Source organism: Drosophila innubila (assembly GCF_004354385.1).
Source record: "Drosophila innubila isolate TH190305 chromosome 2L unlocalized genomic scaffold, UK_Dinn_1.0 5_B_2L, whole genome shotgun sequence".
NCBI lineage: Eukaryota > Metazoa > Arthropoda > Insecta > Diptera > Drosophilidae > Drosophila > Drosophila innubila.
The window spans coordinates 4,906,569-4,930,531 of record NW_022995373.1 but is presented as its reverse complement, the minus strand read 5'-3'; the positions used below and the strand labels follow the sequence as shown (position 1 = coordinate 4,930,531).

The 23,963-nt window shown below is 34.5% G+C and overlaps 1 protein-coding gene across 2 annotated transcripts in view; it reads right to left on the bottom strand.

Moving 5' to 3' along the window:
* Positions 1-23,963, bottom strand: part of LOC117782692 (acetylcholine receptor subunit alpha-like) — a 78,879-nt gene that overhangs the window by 4,553 nt on the left and 50,363 nt on the right. For both annotated transcript variants that reach the window (XM_034619720.1, XM_034619721.1), the window contains exons 7-8: positions 7,052-7,188; positions 6,848-6,991 (exon numbers count right to left, since the gene is read on the bottom strand). In XM_034619720.1, coding sequence (XP_034475611.1) covers positions 6,848-6,991; positions 7,052-7,188 — 281 coding nt within the window. The remainder of the gene's footprint in view (positions 1-6,847; positions 6,992-7,051; positions 7,189-23,963) is intronic.

The window sequence follows — 23,963 nt, the reverse complement described above, 5'->3', positions numbered from 1 at the left end:
AAACATTTGTCGAAAGAATTTAATGATCACCACTAAACAGCTTTACGTCTCTGTAGTTCATCCCATCCTGGAATACTGTTCAGGCATTTGGAGCCCACAGTATCAAATAAACCAGAATCGAATTGAATCAGTTCAAAAGCAGTTAACTGGGATCCCAACCTTCGTTTACCACCCTACTCTCATAGGCATCGTCTTTTTAATCTTCCGTCCTTAATTAATCGTAGGAAAACTCTTGGTGTTATTTTTCTTCACTAATTGATTACTGGCGAGATCGATTCTAGTTCCCTAGTTTGGTTCAAATTGGTTCCATATATCATATATATTCTGTCCAAATTTGGTTGGTTCCATATATCATATAGCTGCCATGGAAACCAATTGTTCCAATCAACTTTTAGTACAGAGGACCTGGGCACAGGGTATCCCACTGTCGGGCATGCTCGATTGTAACCGCCCACTTGTTTAATTTTCAAATGTATGTGCTCTGACTCGCATGGGTCGCTGCACTCGCTTCGATCACTGCTCTCTGCTTTGACACGCAATTTATAATTTTTTCTTTTATTTTCTCCTCTTTCTTTTTTACTCTTATTTCATTCTTGTAATTTTTTTTACTCTTATTTCATTCTTGTAATTTTTGTCATGGATATACAGTCTGAATTATCCTGAACATAATCTAAATTTTGCGGGATAGTCCACAGTAGGTTAGAAAATCGATTATGTGCCATTACTAATTATTTTTAAAGACGATTCGATGTAGATCATAATGAAGATTTGGTAGGATAAGCTTCTTGGTTCTTGATATTTCTCAACCTATCTGACAAAATATTCATCTTGACTAGTTTTATACATCCTGACTAGATGTTATTTAAATTGGTTCACTATGCCACAGGAGCAATGGGTCGATATTCAAGCTTTTGCATACAATTTAGCTATGTATGTGTGCATATATATATGTATGCCTGCCTGCCTGTATGTATGAATTTGTGTATGTATGAATTGGTGTTTATTTGTTTTTAAACAATGGGACGTTGACGTGCCGCTGCACATTCAATTGGCCCCACGAATTAGGCCTGGGCCTAGTATTGCACACAAACCCACTCCCACGAAACTCCCGTGAGGGATTACTTCAAAGGGGGGAGGGTTGCAGCCCTAGTGACTACCCTTCGTTATAGCGCTCGACGCTCATTCCTGTGTGACGGATTTTACTAAGCTAGCCAGTAGCATAGGCATAACGCGCGAAAGGTCAGCGCATGTAATAGTGACTCTACTGCCTTCCGGGTGCTTATGAGCACTACTTCGGTTTTGTGCTCCGCTAGCTTGGGTCCAGCCTTCTTCAGCCAGTCTTGCGCCCTAATAATAGCCTCGTTGGTGAAGGCCTCCACTTCGTATATGTGCTTGGCCACCGTTACAATAGCGACGTTGTCAGGATGCCGTCGTACATTATGTTCCACAGTTAAGGCCCAAGGACCAATCCCTGTTGAGCTCCGCCCGTTACAAGGTACTCTTTACACCTCTTATCAGTGTGGTATCTTAACTTCCTTTGGCTGAAGTAGTTTCCAATGACTTTCACTATGTATGTTCGAATTGGTTGGGAGACAGGCCTCCAGCATGACTTACTGCTTCATCTAATCTGCCACAAGTGATGCGTTCGAATGCCTTGCCCGCGATGTCAAACAGACAGATCGAGCGGTTAGACGATGCCTTTCCGGCGAGTCCGTTCCTTTTGGGATTAGAACTAGGTTCTGTCGCTTCCAACGGGCTGGAAACACACCCTCCCTTAGGCAGGTATCGAAGGTCTTCTTGAAGTACTCTACGTGCGTTTCCATGGCATATCGGATAGCGCCACCGGGTACGCTGTCAAGTCCTGGGGTTTTCCTAGGCTTAATTGCTCTAGAAGTGCTGAGAATCTCCTCGGAGCACACCGGCGGCGGATAGTAAGATACAAAAGCCACAGTCGATTGGCCAGGACTGCTTGTGTGTTGAGGAAACAGCTCTGCGACAATCCGGCTTGATTGGGTCCGTTGGACTCGTTGCCTTAATCGCGTGTAGCTTTTTCATTACCAAGCGGTATAATAATCCCCAGGGGTCCGAGTCGGCCGTCTCGCACAGCTCCTGATAAGATAGTTGCTTGCTCAAGCGGATCAGTTTCTTCAAAAAGTTCTTCCAGTTGGTTGCGAAAGCTGCCGCTTCTAAACGCTCTTTGGTGTATTCGCCTTGCGTGGAAACATTGTTTTCGAGCCTTTGCAATCCGGTCGTTCCACGGGCTCCTCGTCTACATCCCGTTCTGGTTTTCATCATAGAGGCGTCGCATGCTTGAAAAATGCATGGCATCAGTGAGGATGCCATGTTTTCAGCCGTTCCTTCGTGATGAAGTCCTTCAAGCACACTGCTAAATACTTCTCTGTCCATCGACCCTATTTTGTAGGTAATGGTTCTGCGTACTTTATTGGAGGATTTTGGTTGGTAAGGTTCGCTTAGGATGGCAATAATGTATGTATGAATTGGTGTATGTATGTATGTATGTATGTGTGTGTATGTGTATGTATGTGTATGTTTATGTATGTGTACATGAGTTTACGTATGTATGTTTGTTTATGTGTATGTATGTGTGTGTATGTATGTATCCCTGTAGAACGGCTGGTGGTTAGGCATCACCCAGTTCTAGCCCCGTGGTAAATCACTAGTAGCTAACTAAGTCGTAAGGTCAAGTGATACATAGGCGCTAGACAATTTATATTTATTTATTTTATTTATGTTTTTTCAAAAAATTGTTTTATTTAATCGAATCTCACACTTTCCACTGGTTGAACTGCTTTCTTACCAACGGCAAAGCTGGTACTCGGCAGTGCGGCGAGGGTGGATCTTCGCTTTTCTTATTAAATTCCTCGGATTCCATATCACTTTCAAAGAGTGTTTGAATTTTTTGCCTTTATCGCAAGCTATACCTGTTTTGATTATCGAGACATTGTCTCGACCGTCTCGACCGTCTACAGACGGTCATCTTAAATGGCTTGAATTAAAGAAAAATCTTAGTTTTTAAATCAAAATTATAATTACTTATTACAAAACAACTATAAACATCTTACCAAAAAAATTCCCGACTCAATTGAAATGCTGCAAAGTACTTTTTTTTATTGTAAACAGTCACAAAAATTCCAAATAATTTTGCACCTGTTTTTACAAAAATAGAGACGCAAAACGCTGTGGCTCTCAAAATACTTAACTCATCGCACTCAAGCTTGCATCTATCAATTAGTGAAGAAAGTGCCGAAAATCATATTTGACGGCTAGAGCGCAAGAACGTTGAGATTCAGATATAATTGGATTTTAGTGATGACCGTCTGAAGACGGTCTTAGGTGATAAAGGGTTAAGATACATTTAACTTGTATAAAATAATGAAATAATAAAATAGTTGTATTTAGCTTTGTGGCATCCGACAACATCAAAATGATAGTTCTTTATACTTTCTAATTAGCCACTTTCAAAATTTTTAAAATGAGTGTTTAACTGTGAAGCTAATTCAATATGCGTGTATATTCATTGAAAACGAACGCAAAGATGAGCAAGAATGCAAAATGCCCTAACGAACTACGAGCGCAGAGGAAAGCTCGAGCAAAGTGCGCAAAAATAATAATAAGGCTATTAAACGAACGAAATCTACATTTTCAAAAGCTTTAATTTTTCAAAAAGCTAATGAATATATCTATATTTCACTCATACACAGTTTAAGATTTGAATCAGCAGCTATCAATTTATGAATTTAGAAAATGATGATTTCTTGCAAATCTTTTTTCCAGCTTTTTTACTTAGAAATTTTTATTTTATTTACTAAAGAGCTGCACAAGCACAAAAATTATGTTTTACAAGCACTCTGCTCAAATTCAAAACAAATACTTCAGTGTCAAAAGTTTTTGATATATCAACAAATACTATACGTCAAGGAATAGAACTAATAGAACACAAGCCAAATAGAGGCAAAACATTCAAAACACAACAAAACTAGAACCATACAGATCTAGAAGCTTGTTGAAGTAGAACACAAAACGTTTTGGAAATTTTTTTGCTGTACACTAGAACTATAATTAAAAATATTATTGAAAAAAGTTATCCTACAAAAAAAACCTTTACATGAGGTAAAAGTCTAGTGACGAAAGCAATTTCTAGCCCCAAAATTTCTGATATCCAATTTTGTGACGAACAAATTCAGTTTAATCTAAAAATTTTAACTAAAAATATGAATTAATACAAAAAAAGCGAAAATTGGCATTGTGCGGGTGAGCTTCTTTGTACATAAAAATTACTTTTTGCGCAGTGCCGAATGCCAATTTTTGCTATTTTTTTTTCTAGATTTTCGAAAAGAAATGAATCCCCATCATTACATCTAAGCTTTTTTAGCGCTTTGATACAAACAGACAAACAAACAAACTGACTTTTTATTTCATTTTAAGATGATTACTAAAAATTTAAAATTTAGTTATCCTTTGAACCAGTTGTCGGATTTGGGTAATCAAGGTATCAATCGACGCGTATTTTTGATAAAAATTAAAAAAAAAAAATTTACCAAAAAGCTCCAACGGCTCCATAGGCTGCGATCATATAAATTTTTCCCCTCCCACTTACACCCCCGTATCTCATGACCCAGGTGAATTAGAAAAAGTATGCCATTTGTAAGCTAGGACTAGACCTTTCGATTGGTATATAACTCGATCTAATCGGACAGTCGTAGCAAATTTTCCAACTTAGCTGTATACATTGTTAGTCGCCTTTCGCACACTTCGTGATGCTTTCGTCACTAACGCGAACTGCCGTCCGCAGTGATATTTCATTTATACTCAGTATTAGACTTAAACCAGTAGTTTTAGAGCTATCAATTTTTGAATTACGAAAATGGTGATTTTTTGCTTAGTTATTATTCAGCTTTTTTACTTTAAAATTCGAATACATTTTCTTTTCTATTATATTTACATAGTTGCATTAAATTCGCGTCGTTTAAGATATGATTTTTTAAAATCTATGGCGAAACGGCGATATAAACGTTTTTTATCTGTATCGATGTTTTATTTCGATTTTTATGACTGCCTTGTAGAGCAGCATGACCTTTAGTATGAAAATTTTTTGTATGTTTTGAGATGCCTTAACTAATCTCACAGAATATCAATTTGTTGTTGTCTTTCACATTGTGATCATATTTGGTTTAAATCGGACTACTATATCATATAGCTGCCATAGGAGGGATTGTTTCAGAATCATTGGTATCCCTTAGGCAAACCAATGATTTTATTTTTCACCTTTTGCCAGGCGCATTTTATATCCGTTTTATCAAGTTATATTTCAATGATGGTCCGCGGCGCACTGGTTAGAGTCGCCGCTTCAGTCTCAAAAAATGGGAGTTCGAATACCCACACGGTCAGTTTTGTAAATCAAACTTAAAAACGAAAAACTATCAATTTAAGCAGAGAGAGCTCTTCTAATTCCCTAAGCTTCCAATACAAGAAAAATTCATAAAAATATTAAAGTTAAAAACAAAATTTAAAAAATTGTTAATTTAAAAACTTGTTAATTTTTTTTCCAACGATTATTCAACCCACTTTGTACTAGGGAAGTCGTTTGCGGACATGCAGTGCAAAAAATAGTCAGAAAAGTGCATTGCTGGTGTTCCATGTGGTTCTAGTACTCATCACCAATTCCCTAAGCAATTCGCTAGCTTTTCGCCGGCCCCTCGAGCTACAGGGAAAATTTCAAAGATTACTGTATGCCCCACGCAGATCAAGTTTAATTCAAATTTGAGCCACGGTCCTTTCCGCACCCGCAAGACGTGAAAAACCACCACTTTCACAGTTTTCAAGATTCAAAGCTTTTTTTTTTTTTGGTAATTAACGTTTTCTATTATAATAGGCAACAGCCCGAATCTGATTTGAACCAAGCCGACTTTTTTGGATTGATATGGGACTAGAAACGACGAAAAACATTTATTTTTTTATGGCAGAGTTTTTTTTTATAACTTTTTAAATTTTGTCATTTTTTCTTGCCGTTTTATAGAGGTGCGCCCTCAAATTATTCAAATCTATGGAGAAACGGCGATATAATAAAATTTTATATCTATGCATGTTTTTCTTTAGTATGAACATTTTTTGTGTGCTTTGAGATATCCTAACCAAGCTCACAGAATTTGAATTTGTTTTGGTCTTACACATTATGACCAAAGTTGGTTCAAATCGGTCGACTATATCATATATGCCATAGGAACGATCGGTAGAAAATCAAGTTTTAGTATGAAAAACGTTTTCAATGTAAGATCGGACAAGTAGAATGGTAGTAATTGCGAATTAATGTTTTCAAAGCTATACAAGTAATTTCTTCAAAGTACTTTCATATATATTGAAATAGTAATGGGTATCCTATAGTCAGGATCTCGACTATAGTCTTTTGGACTAGTTTTTAACTCTATACGATGAGATTTGACTTTAAAATAATATTTCTGCAAATCGAATTGGCTTAAGGCCATGCTTGTTACCAACACATGCGTGCTTTTACTACTTACATTTAAAAAATTCCCTTTATTTAAAATATTAAATTTTGTAGTAATAATGGAGTTTTTAAGCCCGGCCATGAATAGGCATTAGAGGGTAAATCTCAATAAAGGCCAGCAATTTTGTGTACAGTAGACCCCTCCACCGAGGGGCCCATTGACGGCTTAACCCAGTGGAAATTGCCACCCTTAGCTGCGCCCTGGCTACTATTTGATTAAGTCATTTTATTTTCAACATTTTTTAATTTGTGATATTTGGAAATTGGCTTAATTACGGGTTTGTAGAATATACACGTATTTGAAAATTTTTAAATACTTACCTCGTCTCAAAGTTATATGTTGGTCGTTTTATAAATAAAAATTTAGGCAAAAAGTTAATAAAAACACGCTTAACCCAGGGTGCCATCCGGTGTGTTTGAGGAGAACGAAAATGTACGTTGAGCACCACAACTGTTACGCAAATGCTAATGAAATATACAAAATTTATCATGTCCATTAAAAATAATATAATTTTTTTACATTACCTTATAGAAACTAAAATCATCGCAAATATTAAGTATTTCCCCAACAGAGGTACAACCAAGGAGGTTGGAGGAATAATTTCAACGACCAGGAGAAAGAACACATGAAGACTAATAAGAATTGAAATTGATAAAGTAACCTGAAATATACAAGAAGCAATTATATAATAAAAATCCATTTAAAATTATCAGATTTAATTTTAACCTACGTTTTTAAGGGTAGGCTGATTAATCAAATGATTTTATTGGGAAAACACGACTTTATTGAAAGATAAAATTTTACTTTTTAATGTAATTTTACTTCTATAGAATTTTTCTAATGTCCCCCAATCTTTTACTCAGGGAATCAAACCGGCTCGCTTCGCTCGCGGTGAGGTGCGGCTACAGTCGAGCACGCTCGACAGTAGAATACCCTGAGCCCAGGTACTCTTATATAAAAGTTGATTTTAGACCAATTGTTTCTATGGCAGCTATACGATTTATGGAACCGATTTGATCCAAATCTGTAGAAAACCAACATAATTGCATATTCCATCAACTTTTCCATACTAAAACTTGATTTTTTGCCGATCGGTCCTATGACAGCTACTATATAATATATGGACCGATGTAAACGAACTTCGGTCAGGATGTACAAAACTAAGTTAAATGCATATTCTAAAAGTTTGGTTTAGATATCTCAAAAAACAAGAAATAATGGGCTCAGGGTATAATTAAATTTAAATTGATAAGTCGCAAACCGTAATCGTAATCGCTCGGAGTCGATGTAGACTCTACATATCAAGAGTAGCCACAAACTACAATTTTAGTCTGTCTAAATTCTGGCAGCAAACATTTTCCTCTCTCACTCGAAACAAATTAGAGTCTGCCAAAGGCTGCTGCATTGCGCGCGCAATTTAAAATAAAATGCAAAGTCTAGTTTTATGCGATTTTACAAGCGGAAAATTTTAAGTATTTAATTAAGTATTACAATAATAAAAAGCAGAAACTTAATGAATATATGTGTAAGGAATCGGAAATATTTATAGTTAAAATTATGGTTTTGCAGCTTTCAGTGCTCAGCAACGATGCAAAAGTAGTGCTGCAAAATTATCGCTTTTCCTCTCATGCAATTTCATGCATAGCAATCAGCTTCTGTCCGACTTTATTGAAAAATGTGATGTCATATCGAATTTTTCCATGAAAAAATACATAACTACATATCAATACAATTATATTTTAAACTAATTGTATACATGAACATTTTCATCACATGATGACGATAACATTTTTGTTTATCGCTCGATTTTTAGTAGGTTCCCAAAAAATGGGTACTCGTTCGTAATCTCTTTGTACGCTTACTTTGCGCGCGGCTTGCATATAAACGTAAATGCTCTCTCGCTCGCACGCTCAATTTGCCATGCAGATGTAATTATTGAATTAAAACTAATTCCGAAATATCTTCTCTATTTATGGGTCAATCGCTTTGAAATTTTCAGGATCGCTAAATAGGCTAACTTCTCAGCTAATTGTTCAGTTAGGGAATGCTACCTTACAAATTAGGCCTGTAAATCCTTTTGAGCGATTTGTGGGCGAAGGGGGCGGGGCATCCAAAATTGGAAACAAACTTGATCTGCGTATGGTATCCAGAAACCTACAAACTAAATTTGAAGTCACTAGCTCTTATAGTTTTTGAAATTAAAGTGTTCAAACAAACGGTTCTATTTCAGGTTTTTTTTTTCGGTTCCGGTTTCAGTACCAGTACGCACCGGTATAGCAATTAAATTAAAACAAAAATTAGTTTAATGTTATAACACTAACAATATTAACACATGCGTACTATATGTTTGTAATTTATCGAGATAAACCTTACTTAAATTTAAAGCTATTTTTTAATATAAAGCAAAATAAACAAAATTATATTCATACCAAAACAACAAATAAATTTTGGATAAGTGTATTGACAGCGTACCTGTAAAAACGTTTCGGTATTCGGTTCTTATAAAATAATTTATTTCAATTACGGTTACGGTTCAAAATGAAACGGTTAACTTCGGGTAACGGTTTATTTATTTATTTATTTATGCACGACTAAATGCAGTCGGCAAAGAAAAAATTATCAAGCATACAAATTAAGTTAAAGATTACAAATACAAATAAAATTTAATAAAAATTATGAACTGTAAAAAAATTAAAGCCTATGGAAGCACGGTGGTAAACGAAGGTTGAGATCTCAGTTAAAGCCACGTAAGGCAAAAGGCACGAATTGCTTTTGAACTGATTCAATTCGATTCTGGTTTATTTGATGCTGCGGGCTCCAAATGCATGAAAAGTATTCCAGGATGAGACGAACTAAAGAGAGGTAAAGGAGTTTAGTGGTGAAAGTATCATTAAATTCTTTAGACCAACGTTTAATAAAACCAAGTACTCCTTTGGCGTCATTTATTATAGAGGAGATGTGCAAATTGAAGCATATTTGCAATCAAATAAAACTCCAAGATCCTGTACAGATTTAATACGTTGCAAAGGGGTATTGTCAATCGTATAAGAACTTAAATAGGGCCTAGTACGACTAAATGTCATTAACATACACTTTGAACAATTGAGATACAACTTATTGGCCGAGCACCATAGTAGCATAGCGTTCAAATCGTCCTGCAGACGATTATGAAGAAGGGGGTTAGTGCATGAAAAGATAAGCTTTACATCATCCGCATACACTAAAATATATGAATGGGACAGAATGGTGGGTAGATCGTTATTGAACAGAGTAAAAAATAAAGGCTCCAAGTGACTACCTTGAGGTACAAATCAGTTTGCTTTTTCTCTGAAAATGCATCATTTACCAGGAAGGTCAATTCAAAAAAGTTGGTCGTGGTGGAACGACCCTTAATAAAGCCGCGAAATGATCAGGGGAAATGATCGATTTACAGAGATGCTGCAAAGAAGAAACAAGGATTTTTTCAAATAATTTAGGAATGGCTGATAGCTTTGCAATGCCTCTGTAGCTCGAAATATCAGACTTACCACCTTTTTTGTGGAGGGGAATGATATAAGATTCTTTCCAAAAATATGGAAAGATTGAAGATTCAAGGGATAGATTAGAAAGCTTATGCAACGGATCAGCTAAAAAGGAGAGAATTCCTTAAGGAGACAACTAGGAATGTTGTCTGGCCCAGGAATGCAAGAAGATTTTAAAGAGCTAATAGAAGAGATTATAGTGTTATAAGCAATAGAGGGAGCAAACATAGTGTTTGATTGAAAAATAGAATAAGGGTAAGATGAGTTGGAAGTGGAGATTGAAGAGTAGGTGGATTGAAAAAAGTTAGAAAAAGTTAGTTCGATACCAGCTCCAGTATTACTCCCTGCTTTTAATGCTTTTTCAGTAAGAAGATTGGACAAGACATAAGACAGCTTTGCTGATATAGTAATACACTCGAAAAATTTTGTATATATGTATGTATATACCATATGATACAAAATAATAATAAATAAATAATGCCACTCTGAATGGACAAAATAAACAAGGGGCTACGCCCCAGCTCGCTTCAATCGCGGTTAGGTGTAAGAGGGCTACAGTCGAACCCACAGTTATATGCTCACTTCCCACATCTTCGCGGCCGTGCAATTTAGTGACCATTAATAATTTAATAAATACTTAAAAAACTTAAATTCGTTCAGTAGCGTCGATTGATACTTCGATCACTCAAATCCGATAATTGGTTCAAAAGATAAATAAATTTGAAAATTTTTGTGGATTTCTCAAAATGAGATGAAAAGTCAGTTTGTTTATTTGTTTGTTTGTACCAAAGCGATAGAAAAAACTTAGATGAAATGGGGATTTATTCCTTTTCGAAAGTCTAGAAATGTTTGTTCTACGACTTTTTAAAAAGACCGCTAGTTTAGCCGGAATACGTTAAATCCCACTAAAATTTAAACCTCAACAGTTTTCATATATGATTGGAAAGGTGTGTAATAAAAATATAAATTTATTTAAAAAAAAACGAAAATTGGAATTCGGCGCTGCGCAAAATGTAATTTTTATGTACAAAAAAGCTCACCCTTTTTGCGCGCAGTGCACAATGCCAATTTTCATGTTTTTTTTATTAATGTATATTTTAATTTAAAATTTTTATATTTAACTAAATTTTGTTCGTCACAAAATTGGATATCAGAAATTTTGAGGCTAGAAATTTTTTGTCACCCGAGCACCACACAAACTTATTTATTTTGAAATCCGATCATATTAAAGAGTTTGTATGTAAGAAAAGAATAAAAGTAGCAAAAATATGTGCAAGAAAAGGCATTTCAACTGCAGTTTCTGTAATTCAAGAGCATAGGGTCGTTTTATCTAACATTGGATTTATTCGACAGGTTTTTTAATCAGTTATGCCTTCTTTACTTCTGATAAGTAATCAGAAATCCGTACCAGCTAAATGACATGATAACTTCTTGTACAATTCAGACTACTACGTTTTTTCACCGTTCGTACAAAGTAATTATTATCAGTTATTTGAGAAGAATTTAACATTTTTTGTTGTTGGAAATTTCCTTCTGAATGTAATAAGTAGCACCGCGAAACTAAAACGTGATAAAGAGGAGCACTTCTTAAATTTTTCTTGAATAAACTTCTTTAACGAAAACATAATATCACTGCGGACGGCAATTCGCGTTAGTGACTAAAGCATCACGAAGAGTGCGCAAGGCGACGAACAATATATACAGCTAAGTTGGGAAATTTGCTACGACTGTCCGATCAGATCGAGTTGTGTGCCGGTCGAAAGGTTTAGTCCTAACTTACAAAATGGCATACTAAAACTTTTTCTAACCAACCTCGGTCATGAGATACGAGAGTGTAAGTGTGATTTTTTAATACCTCAATCACCCAAATCCGATAACTGGTTCAAAAGATAAATAAATTTGAAAATTTTAGTGGACTTCTCAAAATGAAATGAAATGTTAGTTTCTTTGTTTTTCTGTTTGTATCAAAGCGCTAAAGAAGCTTAAATGTAATGATGGGGACTTATTCATTTTCGAAAGTCTAGAAATATTTGTTCTATGACTTTTTGAAAAAACCGCTAGCTTATCGGAAAAACTCTAAATACCGGTAAAATTTAAACCTCAACATTTTCCAAACCATAGAAGCTACAGATATGTTCTATATATCATTAGAAAGTTGTGTATTTAGGCGTACCTTTAAGCTTTTTTTCTAAAGTACCCAGGTAACATTTTACAAGTGAAATTAAGTTTTTTTTAGCTTACATTTTGGCGATTTCTGACAAAACGGCTCTAATATGTTGTAATACGTACAATTTCGCGTATTTTGGTATATGAAACATAAATTTTGGTTGAGGGGTTTGGAAGATATTACCTGTTAAGTGAATAAATACATTTTCCTATCGGTCGAAATTCACGTCTTAGTACGAAAAACTTTTTGGTTTTATGAGATATCTCAACCAAACAGATACAATATGCATTTAACTTGGTTTTATAAATCCTGACTTAAGTTGGATCAAATCGTACCACTATATCATATAGCTGTCATAGGACCGATCGGTCCAGTATTAAGTCTTAGTATGAAAAACTTTTTTGTTTTACGAGATATCGTAACCAAAACAATAGAATATGCATTTAAGTTGGACTTGTATATCCTGACCAAAGTTCGTTCTAATCTAACCACTATATCATATAGCTGTTATTGGACCGATCGGGCGAAATCCAAGTCTTAGTATGAAAAACTTTTTTTTAAGTACGGGGTATCCGACAGTAGGGTATGCTCGGCTGTAGCAACGCGAGCAAGGGGCGGATATATGATAATATGAAATATGTTTAACAACTCAATTTATATATTTTACTATCTGCCTGCGTTAATGATAAAGTTACAATGTCAAAAGCAAAAGCAATTGCACAAATTTCTGATATCCCACAAAAAAACATATACTCGAGGTAAAAGTCTAGTGACGAAAGCAATTTCTAGCCCCAAAATTTCTGATATCCAATTTTGTGACGAACAAAATTCAGTTTAATCTAAAAATTGTAAATAAAAATATAAATTAATAAAAAAAAATAGCGAAAATTGGCATTCGGGATACTGGGGGGATACTGGGATGCTGTTCTACTTCAATAATTGGAACACTTGTTAATTAGGACAACCTGGTATTTCGGACTTTCAATTTTTATCTATAAAATATTCTGTAACACGGGCACCACACAAACGTGCTTGTATGTAAGACTAGATTAAACGTATAATTGCAAGTGAAGGATCAGTTATTTGAGAAGAATTTAAAATTTTTAGTTGAAAACTTCCTGCTGAATGTAATAAGTAGCATCAATATATATATACTATAACATTTTTTGAAAAAGAAAAGAATTATAATATATATGCTGCCAGATTTGGCGGGGAAAAGCCAAATTTGGCGGGAAAAATCCAGATTTGGCAGAACAATTTGAGACTTGGCGTGCAAAAGCGAGTCTGTGAGTTTGGTTGAGATAACTTTAAAAACAAAACAGTTTGTCATACTAAAGCTTAATATGATCCCGATTGTTCCTATGAAAGCTATTTTGACCAAATTGTTAAATATCGTAAAATTTATAAAAATGTTAATAAAACGAAATTAATAAATAAAAATAAAATCTTTCTCGGTCTGGGTTCGAACCTTTCGACCCCGTGCCCATCCTCTGCCCCAAGTAATTAGCAGGCTGCAAACAACAATAAAAATGCAGAATGTATCTAAATATTAGTTTTGAATTTAAAAAATACGAATAACAATAAATTTAAAAAAAAAAAAGTATTATTTTCCTGGTCTGAACCGGTAGGTCTTAAACCCGTGAAGCCTTGCGCGTGAGTCTAATCCATCCTCTGCACTAATTTGCCACTGTATGCCGCGACTGACCAAACTCTTCTATTTTGATTTAAAAAAAAACGAATAACAATAAATTTAAAAAAAAAGTAAAAGTACTTTGAATACAGCGCCTAACCAACCTCTACTACATGTAAACTGAAAATACATGTGAACTTTGAACTTCATTTTGACGCTTTTACAGGTCGAATTTGGAAAAACGCAGCCTTATTTCCAGATGAAATTGTCATAGCTTAGTTGTCCCAAAATTTTAAACTTGTACCTTGAGCCGTTTGGCCTGTACGTTGATATTTTATTTTATTTGTTTTATTTATTTATTTATTTATGCACGACTAAAGCGGTCGGCAAAGAAAAAATTACCAAGTATAAAAATTAAGTTTAAGATTACAAATACAAATAAAATTAAATATAAATTATGAACTGTAAATAAAAAAATTAAAGTTAGATCTGGGATGAGCAAATGAGTGTACTGGACAAAGAATTTTATATATATATAGATAACATTTTTTGAAAGAGAAACGAATCATTATATTCACCTTGCCCACTGCCCTTGCAATCTTTTAGTTTGGTTGAGATAACTTAAAATAAAAAAAAAATTTGGCAAACAAGAGTTATTGTGAACCCGATTGTTCCTATGGCAGATATGTAATTATAAAGTAACCCGATTTTGACCAAATTATCAAATAACATTAAATTTAAAAAACATTAATAAAACTTAATTAAAAAATAATAATTAAATCTTGCGTGATGTGGGAAATGAACCCGCGCCTTATTGCATCTGACACATCATCCTCTGCACCACTAAACTCGACAGCTGACCAAACACTTCAATATGTAGATCCAAACACTATGCACGCTGCCTCTTCAATTGGACTTTGGGAAAATCGCTAGATTTAGTGGGAAAAAAGCCAGGTTTGGCGGTAAAAATCTAGACTTGGTAAAAAATTTGAAGCTTGGCGTGCAAAAGCAAACAGTGAGTTTGGTTGAGATAACTTAAAAAGGAAAGAAGTTTTTCATAATATTTGAGTTTTCTGGTTGCCTCTTTATCTTCATCAGAGAGAGTTCTTTGTTTGAGCGATTCAGACGTGTTTAATTTGGCTCTATAGTTTTCATCCGTTTCTGTGAATTATAATACACCGTTTTTATATGTTTATACCCTGAGCCCATTGAAAATGGTCAAAGAAGGTATAATGTGTTTGGCAGAATGTATGTAACAGGCAGAAGGAGGCGTGGCAGACCCCATAAAGTATATATATTCTTGATCAGGATTAACAGCCGAGTCGATTGAGTCCTGTCTGTCCGTCTATTTGAACGCGTCCATCTCAGAAAATATAAGAGCTAGAGACTGCAAATTTTTTATGTAGGACAGTACGAAATAGTATCCATTATTTTTTGGGTACCGAGTAAGAATCGAGCGATAAGCAAAAGTATTATCGATATCATGTAAGGACTATAATTGTTTAAAAATATAAAAATGTATTTTTGCATGGCAAAATTCCTTATGACGTCACAATTTTCAATATCGTCGAGCAGAAGTTGATTGCTATGCATAAAATTGCATGAGAGGAAAAGCGATAATTTGGCAGAATCAATTTTGTATCTTTGCCGAGCACTGAAAGCTGCAAAATAATAATGTTATATTATTAATATTTCCGATTCCTCACACATATATATAATAAGTATCTGCTTATTATCATTGTAAAAAAAAACTTAACATTTTCCGCTTTAAAAATTTCACAAAATTAGATATTGTCTTTTATTTCAAATTTCGCGCGCACTGCAGCATTTGTTGCGTGAGAGTGAGAGAGGAAAATGGGTGCTGCCAGAATGCAGGCTGAGCAAAGTTGTAGTTTGTGGCTACTCTTGACACACTCTACATCGATTCCGAGCGATTCCCATTTGCGATTTATCAAATTCTAATTAATTTCACATAAGTTTAATATAATAACGAGTGACATATTAGTTCAGTGGTGCATTTAAAACGTAGTCTGCAGTGATAAACACAGTGACTTAAGAAAGCCGAAAGTTGTTGAAAGCTAAAAATATAGCTGCTTTAGAAACAATACATCGAAAATGAAGTTTTAGTATGGAAAAGTTTTTTATTTGTTGAGATATCAGAACCAAACTGATAGACTATGCATTTAACTTGGTTTTGTCTATTCTGGTTAAAGTTCGTTCAAATTGGTCGACTATATCATGTAGCTGTCATAGGACCGATCGGTCAAAAATCAACTTTTAGTATGAAAAAAAATTTTTTTTTTTTGAGATATCTTATCCAAACTGTAAGAATATGCATTTAAGTTCGTTTTTAACATTCTGACAAAATTTGGATTAATTTGGTTCCATATATCATATAATTGCCATAGGAACAATTGTTGGAAATCAACTTTTCAAAAAAGAGTACATGGGCCCAGGGTATCCTACTGTCGAGCGTGCTCGACTGTAGCCGCACCTCACCGCGAGCGAAGCGAGCTTGGGGCGGAGCCCCCTTGTTAGATCTAAAATTGTGCATAAGTGAAAAAGCTATCGACTTGCTGTGCAAGTTGCAATCATTTGTGCATTGTGGTCCAAATATATAGCATTTTATTTTTGATAAACTTAGATTTGCAGTTTCCCCTAAATAATTGTCTAGTATGCATCGACATACAAATTGAATTCTCAGTTCCCCCTTATATACTAGTTACTCAGCCTCTCGTGACTTCATTGGCATCTCGTCACTATCAAGACGCTACGCCAACTTTGTCTTTATCGGCCTCTTTGGGTATTGTTAACCTTTTCAATTCTCCTGCACCTTCTGCAGGTGATTTTTTCTTCAGACAACTGAATCAGCCCAAGTCATCGTGTCTTCGGTGCGGGCTGGATCTGGTCGGAATGGAAGACCTACTCGCAATGCAACGCCTAACATTAGCACTGATAACGTAGCTGCCTCTACATCTGAGATCCCTATTTTAAATGCTGTTGCGCCTCGTAAGCAAGTACTTGTGTCTAGGTTATCCTGGGACACTACTTGTGAATCTGCATACATTTCTAGCAAAGTCTCTGCTAATGTCTCAATCACTAAATTTAATTTTGCTATTGCCCGTGAAATAGCTGTTTATTAAATAAATGTCCTCACGACTCACTTACTGTCATTTGTGATCCAAAATTTTGGCCACCACATATGATTGTTCAAGTGCTTAAGCCCAAAAGGCGTAATGAATCCTTGCCTGTTTCTCTCACATCCCGGCAGCTCCAACGCACAGGAGCCCACCGATTTTGCCTGTATTCATTATCAAAATGTTAGAGGCCTCCTCACTAAGCCAAAATAAACTATATTTTAGTAGTATGTTCTTTGATTCTGATATAATTGCTTTGTCAGAAACTTGGTAAACTCCCAGTTATGTCAAGTAATTATCTTTTTTATATAAATCAGCGGTGGGCACGGAATTTGCAATCATGAGCACTACAACAACATCTACAACAAACACAACTTCTGAAGTCATAAATTAAAGCGAAATAGACACACATGACTCTGTGCGTCGCGACGAAAAATCTGTGTGGTTTTTGTTGGTTTTGACAAACCAAAACAATTATACACTAAAATAAGTTCTAATTAATCTTATTTGCAAGTCGCACGCTTATGTGGTAAAAATCAAAACGCATCAAAACGCATCAAAACCAACTTTACCTTTTCACACAGTGTACAAGACGCTGCTGAAGTCATAAATCATAGCAAAATTAACAGTTTTATGACCGTACGCGTCGCAGCCGAAACTCGAGCATTTGCTGTGTTTTTGTTGTTTATTTTTATTGGGGGTCATAAATGAGTTGCGCGCGTCGTCAAAAGTTGTTGTTGTTGTCTGAGTTTTGTGAGTAGCGCGAGCAAGGGCTTGCCCATCGCTGATATAAATGATCAACCGATTAGAAGTGGTGGCGTACTTATTGCCACTAAATCGGCACTTCAGTCGGAACGCATAACTTTTAATGTGACTACTGATGTTGAAATTGTTGCTGTCAAAGTAACTTTTCAACTCTATCAATTTTTATCACCTGCTCTTATATCCCTCCAAAGGCTCCTACGGCAGTTAACATGCAGCATTTTGCTTGTATTGAAGAAATTAATCTTCAAGTCAAAGATAACGACTTATTTACTGTGCTGGGTGATTTTATTTTGCCTAAGATTTTTTGGTAATTTTTCATTAGCACAAATTACCTTGTTCCCAAGATAATTTTTTAGATTACCTGCTGGATCTCTCATTGTTTCAAATGAGTTCAATCAGAAATCATAATGATCGAATTCTTGATCTGGTTTTATTAAATGATTTCGCAAATACTGCCGTCTCTAGGGCTTCCCTATTAAGCACTCCTGAAGATTTATATCATCCTACTATAGAATTCTATCTCAATCTCAAAACCTTTTAGTCCACCTCTATTATGTTAGCAATCACCTCGTATGTTTTCGCATGGGAAATTATGCATTGCTTAATGAACTTATTCTTGCTACCGACTGGTGCTTTTAGAAAAAGCGACTGACATCGATATTGCCCTTAGTTGTTTTTATGAGACCCTAAATGCACTCTTAGATTATGTTCCACCGTCTGGTTCTATAAAGCCTCCTTGGTTTACACCTAGACTTTCTTATTTAAAGAATATTAATCTAAATATTTAGAAGTTTGGTTCAAGTCTTGACTGGTCTAAGTACACAGTAACCAAGTCGGACTTCGCCAATTTAAACTCGCTATGCTACGAGAACTATATAACTCGATGTAAAAGATAGTTTTCCCGTGACCCTAAATAATTTTACAAATTTGTTGACTTGAAGCGTAAATCCCCCAGTTTACCTTCCTCTTTATTTTATGGGATAGATAATGTTAGCAACGACCCTGCAGATGCTGAACTATTTGCTAACTTTTTTCAATCCACCTACTCTCCAATCTCCACTTCGAACTCATACTCATGCAACTCATACAACACACTATAATCTCTTCTATTAGCTCTTTAAAATCTTCTTGCATTCCTGGGCCAGACAACATTCCTAGTTGTCTCCTTAAGGAATTCTCTCCTTTTGAGCTGATCCGTTGCATAAGCTTTTTAATCTATCCCTTGAATCTTCAGTCTTTCCATATCATATCATATTGGAAAGAATCTTATATCATTCTCCTCCACAAAAAAAGGTGGTAAGTCTAATATTTCGAGCTACAGAGGTATTGCAAAGCTATCAGCCATTCCCAAATTATTTGAAAAAACCCTTGTTTCTTTGCAGCATCTCTGTAAATCGATAATTTCCACTGCACAATACGGCTTTATTAATTATTGAATTGACCTTCCTGGTAAATGATGCATTTTCAGAGAAAAAGCAAACTGATGTCATATTCACTGACTTCAGTAAAGCCTTTGACTCTGTGAGCCATGACCTCTTACTTTACAAACATAATTGCATAGATTTCCCTACCGCCTTTGTACGTTGGGCTTCCACCTACTTAAAAGGTAGGACCCAAAAAGTGCTTCTTAGGTCAACCATTTCGAGTTCGGTTCACGTTACTTCTGGTGTACCTCAAGGTAGTTACTTGGGGCCTTTATTTTTTACTTTGTTCATTAACGATCTACCCACTTTTCTGTCCCATTCATATATTTTAATGTATGCCTCCATTCTATGCATATGTGGTGCTCGGCCAATAAGTTGTATCTCCATTGTTCAAAGTGTATGTTCATGACATTTAGTCGTTCTAGGCCCTATTTAGGTTCTTATACGATTGACAATACCCCGTTGCAACGTATAAAATCTGTAAAGGATCTTGGAGTTTTATTTGATTGTAAATTATGCTTCAATTTGCACATCTCCACTATAGTTAATGACGCCAAAGGAGTATTTGGTTTTATTAAACGTTGGTCGAAAGAATTTAATGATACTTTCACCACTAAACTTCTTTACGTCTCTTTACTTCGTCCTATCCTGGAATACTGTTCATGCATTTGGAGCCCGCAGTATCAAATAAACCAGAATCGAATTGAATCAGTTCAAAAGCAATTCTTGCCTTTCGCCCAACCTTCGTTTACCACCGTACTCCCATAGGCTTCGTCTTCTCAATCTTCCGTATTTAATTAATCGTAAGAAAATTCTTGGTGTTGTTTTTCTTCACAAATTGATTTTTGGCGAGATCGATTCTAGTTCCCTTCTGGCCCGCCTCACCTTTTCGTTCCCCCGCAGGTCTACTATAAATTGCAAGCCTTTATTTTTATCTACATGCACAACTGATTACGCTTCACACGGTTCGTTTCGTGCTTTATGCTCTCAATATGACATTCAAAGCAATGTATCGATAAGCATACTAAATGCGGCATTTTTTAATTAACAATTTACGGTTTATTCAGCTTTCATTATATTAATTTGACAAAACTATTATTAATTTAAATAAAATTATTTTTTAGTGTAAATCAGCTTCTTTACAGAACCTTTAACAGCTGATAAACAAATATGATATGCCACAGCCCTGGGTTTAGTTTTCTTATGTTTTAACAAAAACAAACAACAACAAATATACGGAATGTAGCAACACATTATTTTTTATACAAAAAATTTAAAAAGAAAAAATGTCTTATTTAAATCATTCTATTAACAGCAGCTTTAGCATATGTTAAACAAATTTTATGTTGCAGCCCTTTAAGATTTTGTGCGAGATTAGCACAAAAGAATAAAAGTGACAAAGCAGCATAACAAACAACAACAAAAATGCAAAATGTTGCAATATTTTATTTTAGATTTAAAAAAAATTAAATCTTGCTTGGTCTGCCTGTGCTTGAACCCACGTTACCGTGTGCTTGAATCTACCTAGGTTCTGAACTCGCCGACTGACCAAACACTTCTATATGTAAATCAAAATAAACACGAACTTTGACATCGAATTTAACGCACTTGCAGGGCGAATTTGCCAAAACGCCGTCTCGAACGCTGATTAATTTGTCATATCTGTGTTGCGTTAAAATTTCACACTTGTATCTTGATCCGTTTGGCCTGTACAATGCTCAATCAGTTGGATAAACATCTTTATATATATAGACTTTATATAGTATATGGAATATTTGATACGACTGTGCGATCAAATCGAAATACCAATCGAATGGCACATTTCGTAAAATAGTCGACATTCTTTTTACCTAAAAATTGCATTTTTGCGCAGTGCTGATTGCCGAACTATTTTTCTATATAATTATAATTATAATTTTTATATAATTTATATATTAAATTAAGTATCGTTAGTCACAAATTTTGATATCACAAATTTTGGGGCACCTATAGGTAAATTTGAGCCCGATTATTCTTATGGCAGCCTTAATACATAGTAACTCGATTTTAAGCGCATTTTGCCCGATAGTAAAATTAAAAAAATAAAAATAATATATTGCCTAGTCCGTATAGGGATTTGATCCGGCGAGTTCTTGCTCATTAGATCAACACATCAAACTCTGCGCCACTTTTCACAAACACTACTAAATATTAAATTGAACTTATTTCGGACTTTGACATCGAATTTATCGCACTTGCAGATCGAATTTTCCAAAACGACGCACACGTATATATTTCAGGAAATAAGGTGGCCAAAATCTGTAACTTTTTACATTTTAAAAGCAAAAATTTTATTTTCTTATATTTTGTTTTTAAAATATCATAAAGTTTTTAAAAAAAATTTAAGTAAAAAAAAATAATTTTTTTTTCAACTTCTTAGGTCAATAAGTCCCTTTAACGTTAATTTGCGCCCTTTTTTAATGACACGCCTACTTTTATTTTGTAGTTGGAATTTTCTCTGAGCTGTTCTTAACATATATTTTGAATTTTAGACCGATGTCTCACCCAGTTCAATAGCTAGAGCTTTTCCCCATCAACATCAGCCAAACCTGCCATAGTAAAGCCTTTTAACGTTTCAAATTATTTGCTCCTAAGCATAGGCTATCTCTATGGCGTAAAATGGAAAAATATCGTGGGTTTTGTTACTAAAAGTCAAAAATTTCCAAACCTCACCTCGGTTTAAAGATATGCTAATCAAAAGTAGAACTTAAAACGCATATTTTATCTCGTTCAAATTGAAATTATTCTCCACACGTCACAAAAGTTTAACTAAAAATATAAAGCTTTCTGTATAAATTACTAGAACCAATTCTTAATCGAACAACATTCAAACTTTTGCTGAAGGGAGTTACATGCACACAACTAAAAATTTTTTAACAGTGAATTCTTTCACATTGTCAAGATAAAAATTTTAAGTATTTTCAAATGTAGTGTGTACATTTTTAATCAATAATCATTATCGTGACTTAGTTTGCGATAATTATCGCATGAATGGAATTGAGAGGGTTCCGGAAAGTTTGTTTACCAATTAAGATAGCCTTAAGTAATTTACATTCTATAAGTTAAGTACTCTCACGTGGATGAAAGGGTAGGGAGGGTGCTAGCCATTGACATGGCATTGCTTCGACTATTCAAAGACCAGCATTCTGCAAGATAATTCAGTAATAGCGAAATTTTCAAAGCTCTAGTTTATTTCGTGCTATTTTTCAGCTGATTGGCAATTAGTTTTGCTTTTAATATAAGCACTGAAGTTATAGATGGTAAGATAAGAAAGTTTTACTCAATTATAGCTAGAATGAAAAATGATTCATTAAAAAGGTATACCCGATGGCTTAAAAACAAATCCTTTTCTTAAGATTGGTAAAGGATTATATTATATAGAACCAAATTTAGAAGTTAACTGGTTTAAAGTTAATGATCTATCCGAACAGTTTATACATGTGTGGCTTTTAAATGGTCAACCGATAAATTTAAAAGATATATTGGCACCAGGAGAGCCTAACAATAACAGAAATGCAAATGAACGGTGTGATGAGCTCGGTTTTAAAGATAGTCCTAGTGATAAGCCCAGTCTTAATGCGAAACTTTACCGCGATTTATTTGCGAGAAACGTCAAGCCGTCATTTTTAATTTGGTATTAACTGATTTAAAAATTGTAAATTAAATACATTTTTATTACCACTTATTATTAATAAACAATATTTGAGAAGCAAACTTACTTGTTCCAATTAAAAAGTCGTTTATGCAGTCTTATAAGGTTTCCCTCTCCCTTCCCTAAAATCCGCACTTATCCAATACCTATCGTTAAATCCCTGACCTTACTAATACTAATAACTTGTTATTTTTCTTAATAATAGTCTTACATTCATTCTATTACTATTAACAACACTAATCTTTATTGATCTGATTGGGTTTTTCTGGGTTTTCCCCAATCCTTGCAACAAATGCTGGATCATTTTTTACAGTTCATACTTTATTATTTAATTTTATTTGTATTTGTAATCTTTAACTTAATTTTTATACTTGGTAATTTTTTCTTTGCCGACTGCTTTTAGTCGTGCATAAATAAATAAATAAATACAAAAATAAAATAAAATTATCATCTCAAAACTAATTTTTTCCCGAAAGCTCTTCAAACTCAGCTGTTTTCAAAGAAAGAAGGCTAAAAGTCAATTTAAACTGAGGCCGGTAAGCAAAAGCCTTAGCTTACGGCGAAAGCCGATATTTGAAGTCTAGTTGTTTTATTATAAATTTTACATAAAATTTGTATTCAAATGTAAATAACGTATCATAGTTGGGTCCATAAGCATTATCATTACTTTTTAATTAGCATTAAAAAAAGTAGTGCTAATGAAATCGTCAATTCACTAGGATTGAAAAAAGTTGTGCTAATGAATTTTCATTTCACTAGCATTGAAAAAAGTAGTGCTAGTGAAAAATTATTTAATTGGCATTATATTAAAACAATTTTTCAGTTGGTTTTTTTTTTTAATATCCAAAAAAATTATTTTCAATGCTAATTAAAATGGCATTACTTAATGAAATGACGATTTCATTAGCACTACTTTTTTTAATGCTAGTGAAATGACGATTTAATTAAAAAAGTAGTTAATTAGGAACAACTCTGTAACGTATCTATCATGTATGTCCCGCGACTAGTTAGTTGCCTAGTTGAATTAATAAGGGTTTTCCAAGGCATATTTCAAAAATTGGTGGGATTCCTGAAACAGTTTCGGATCGCCGATCAGCTATT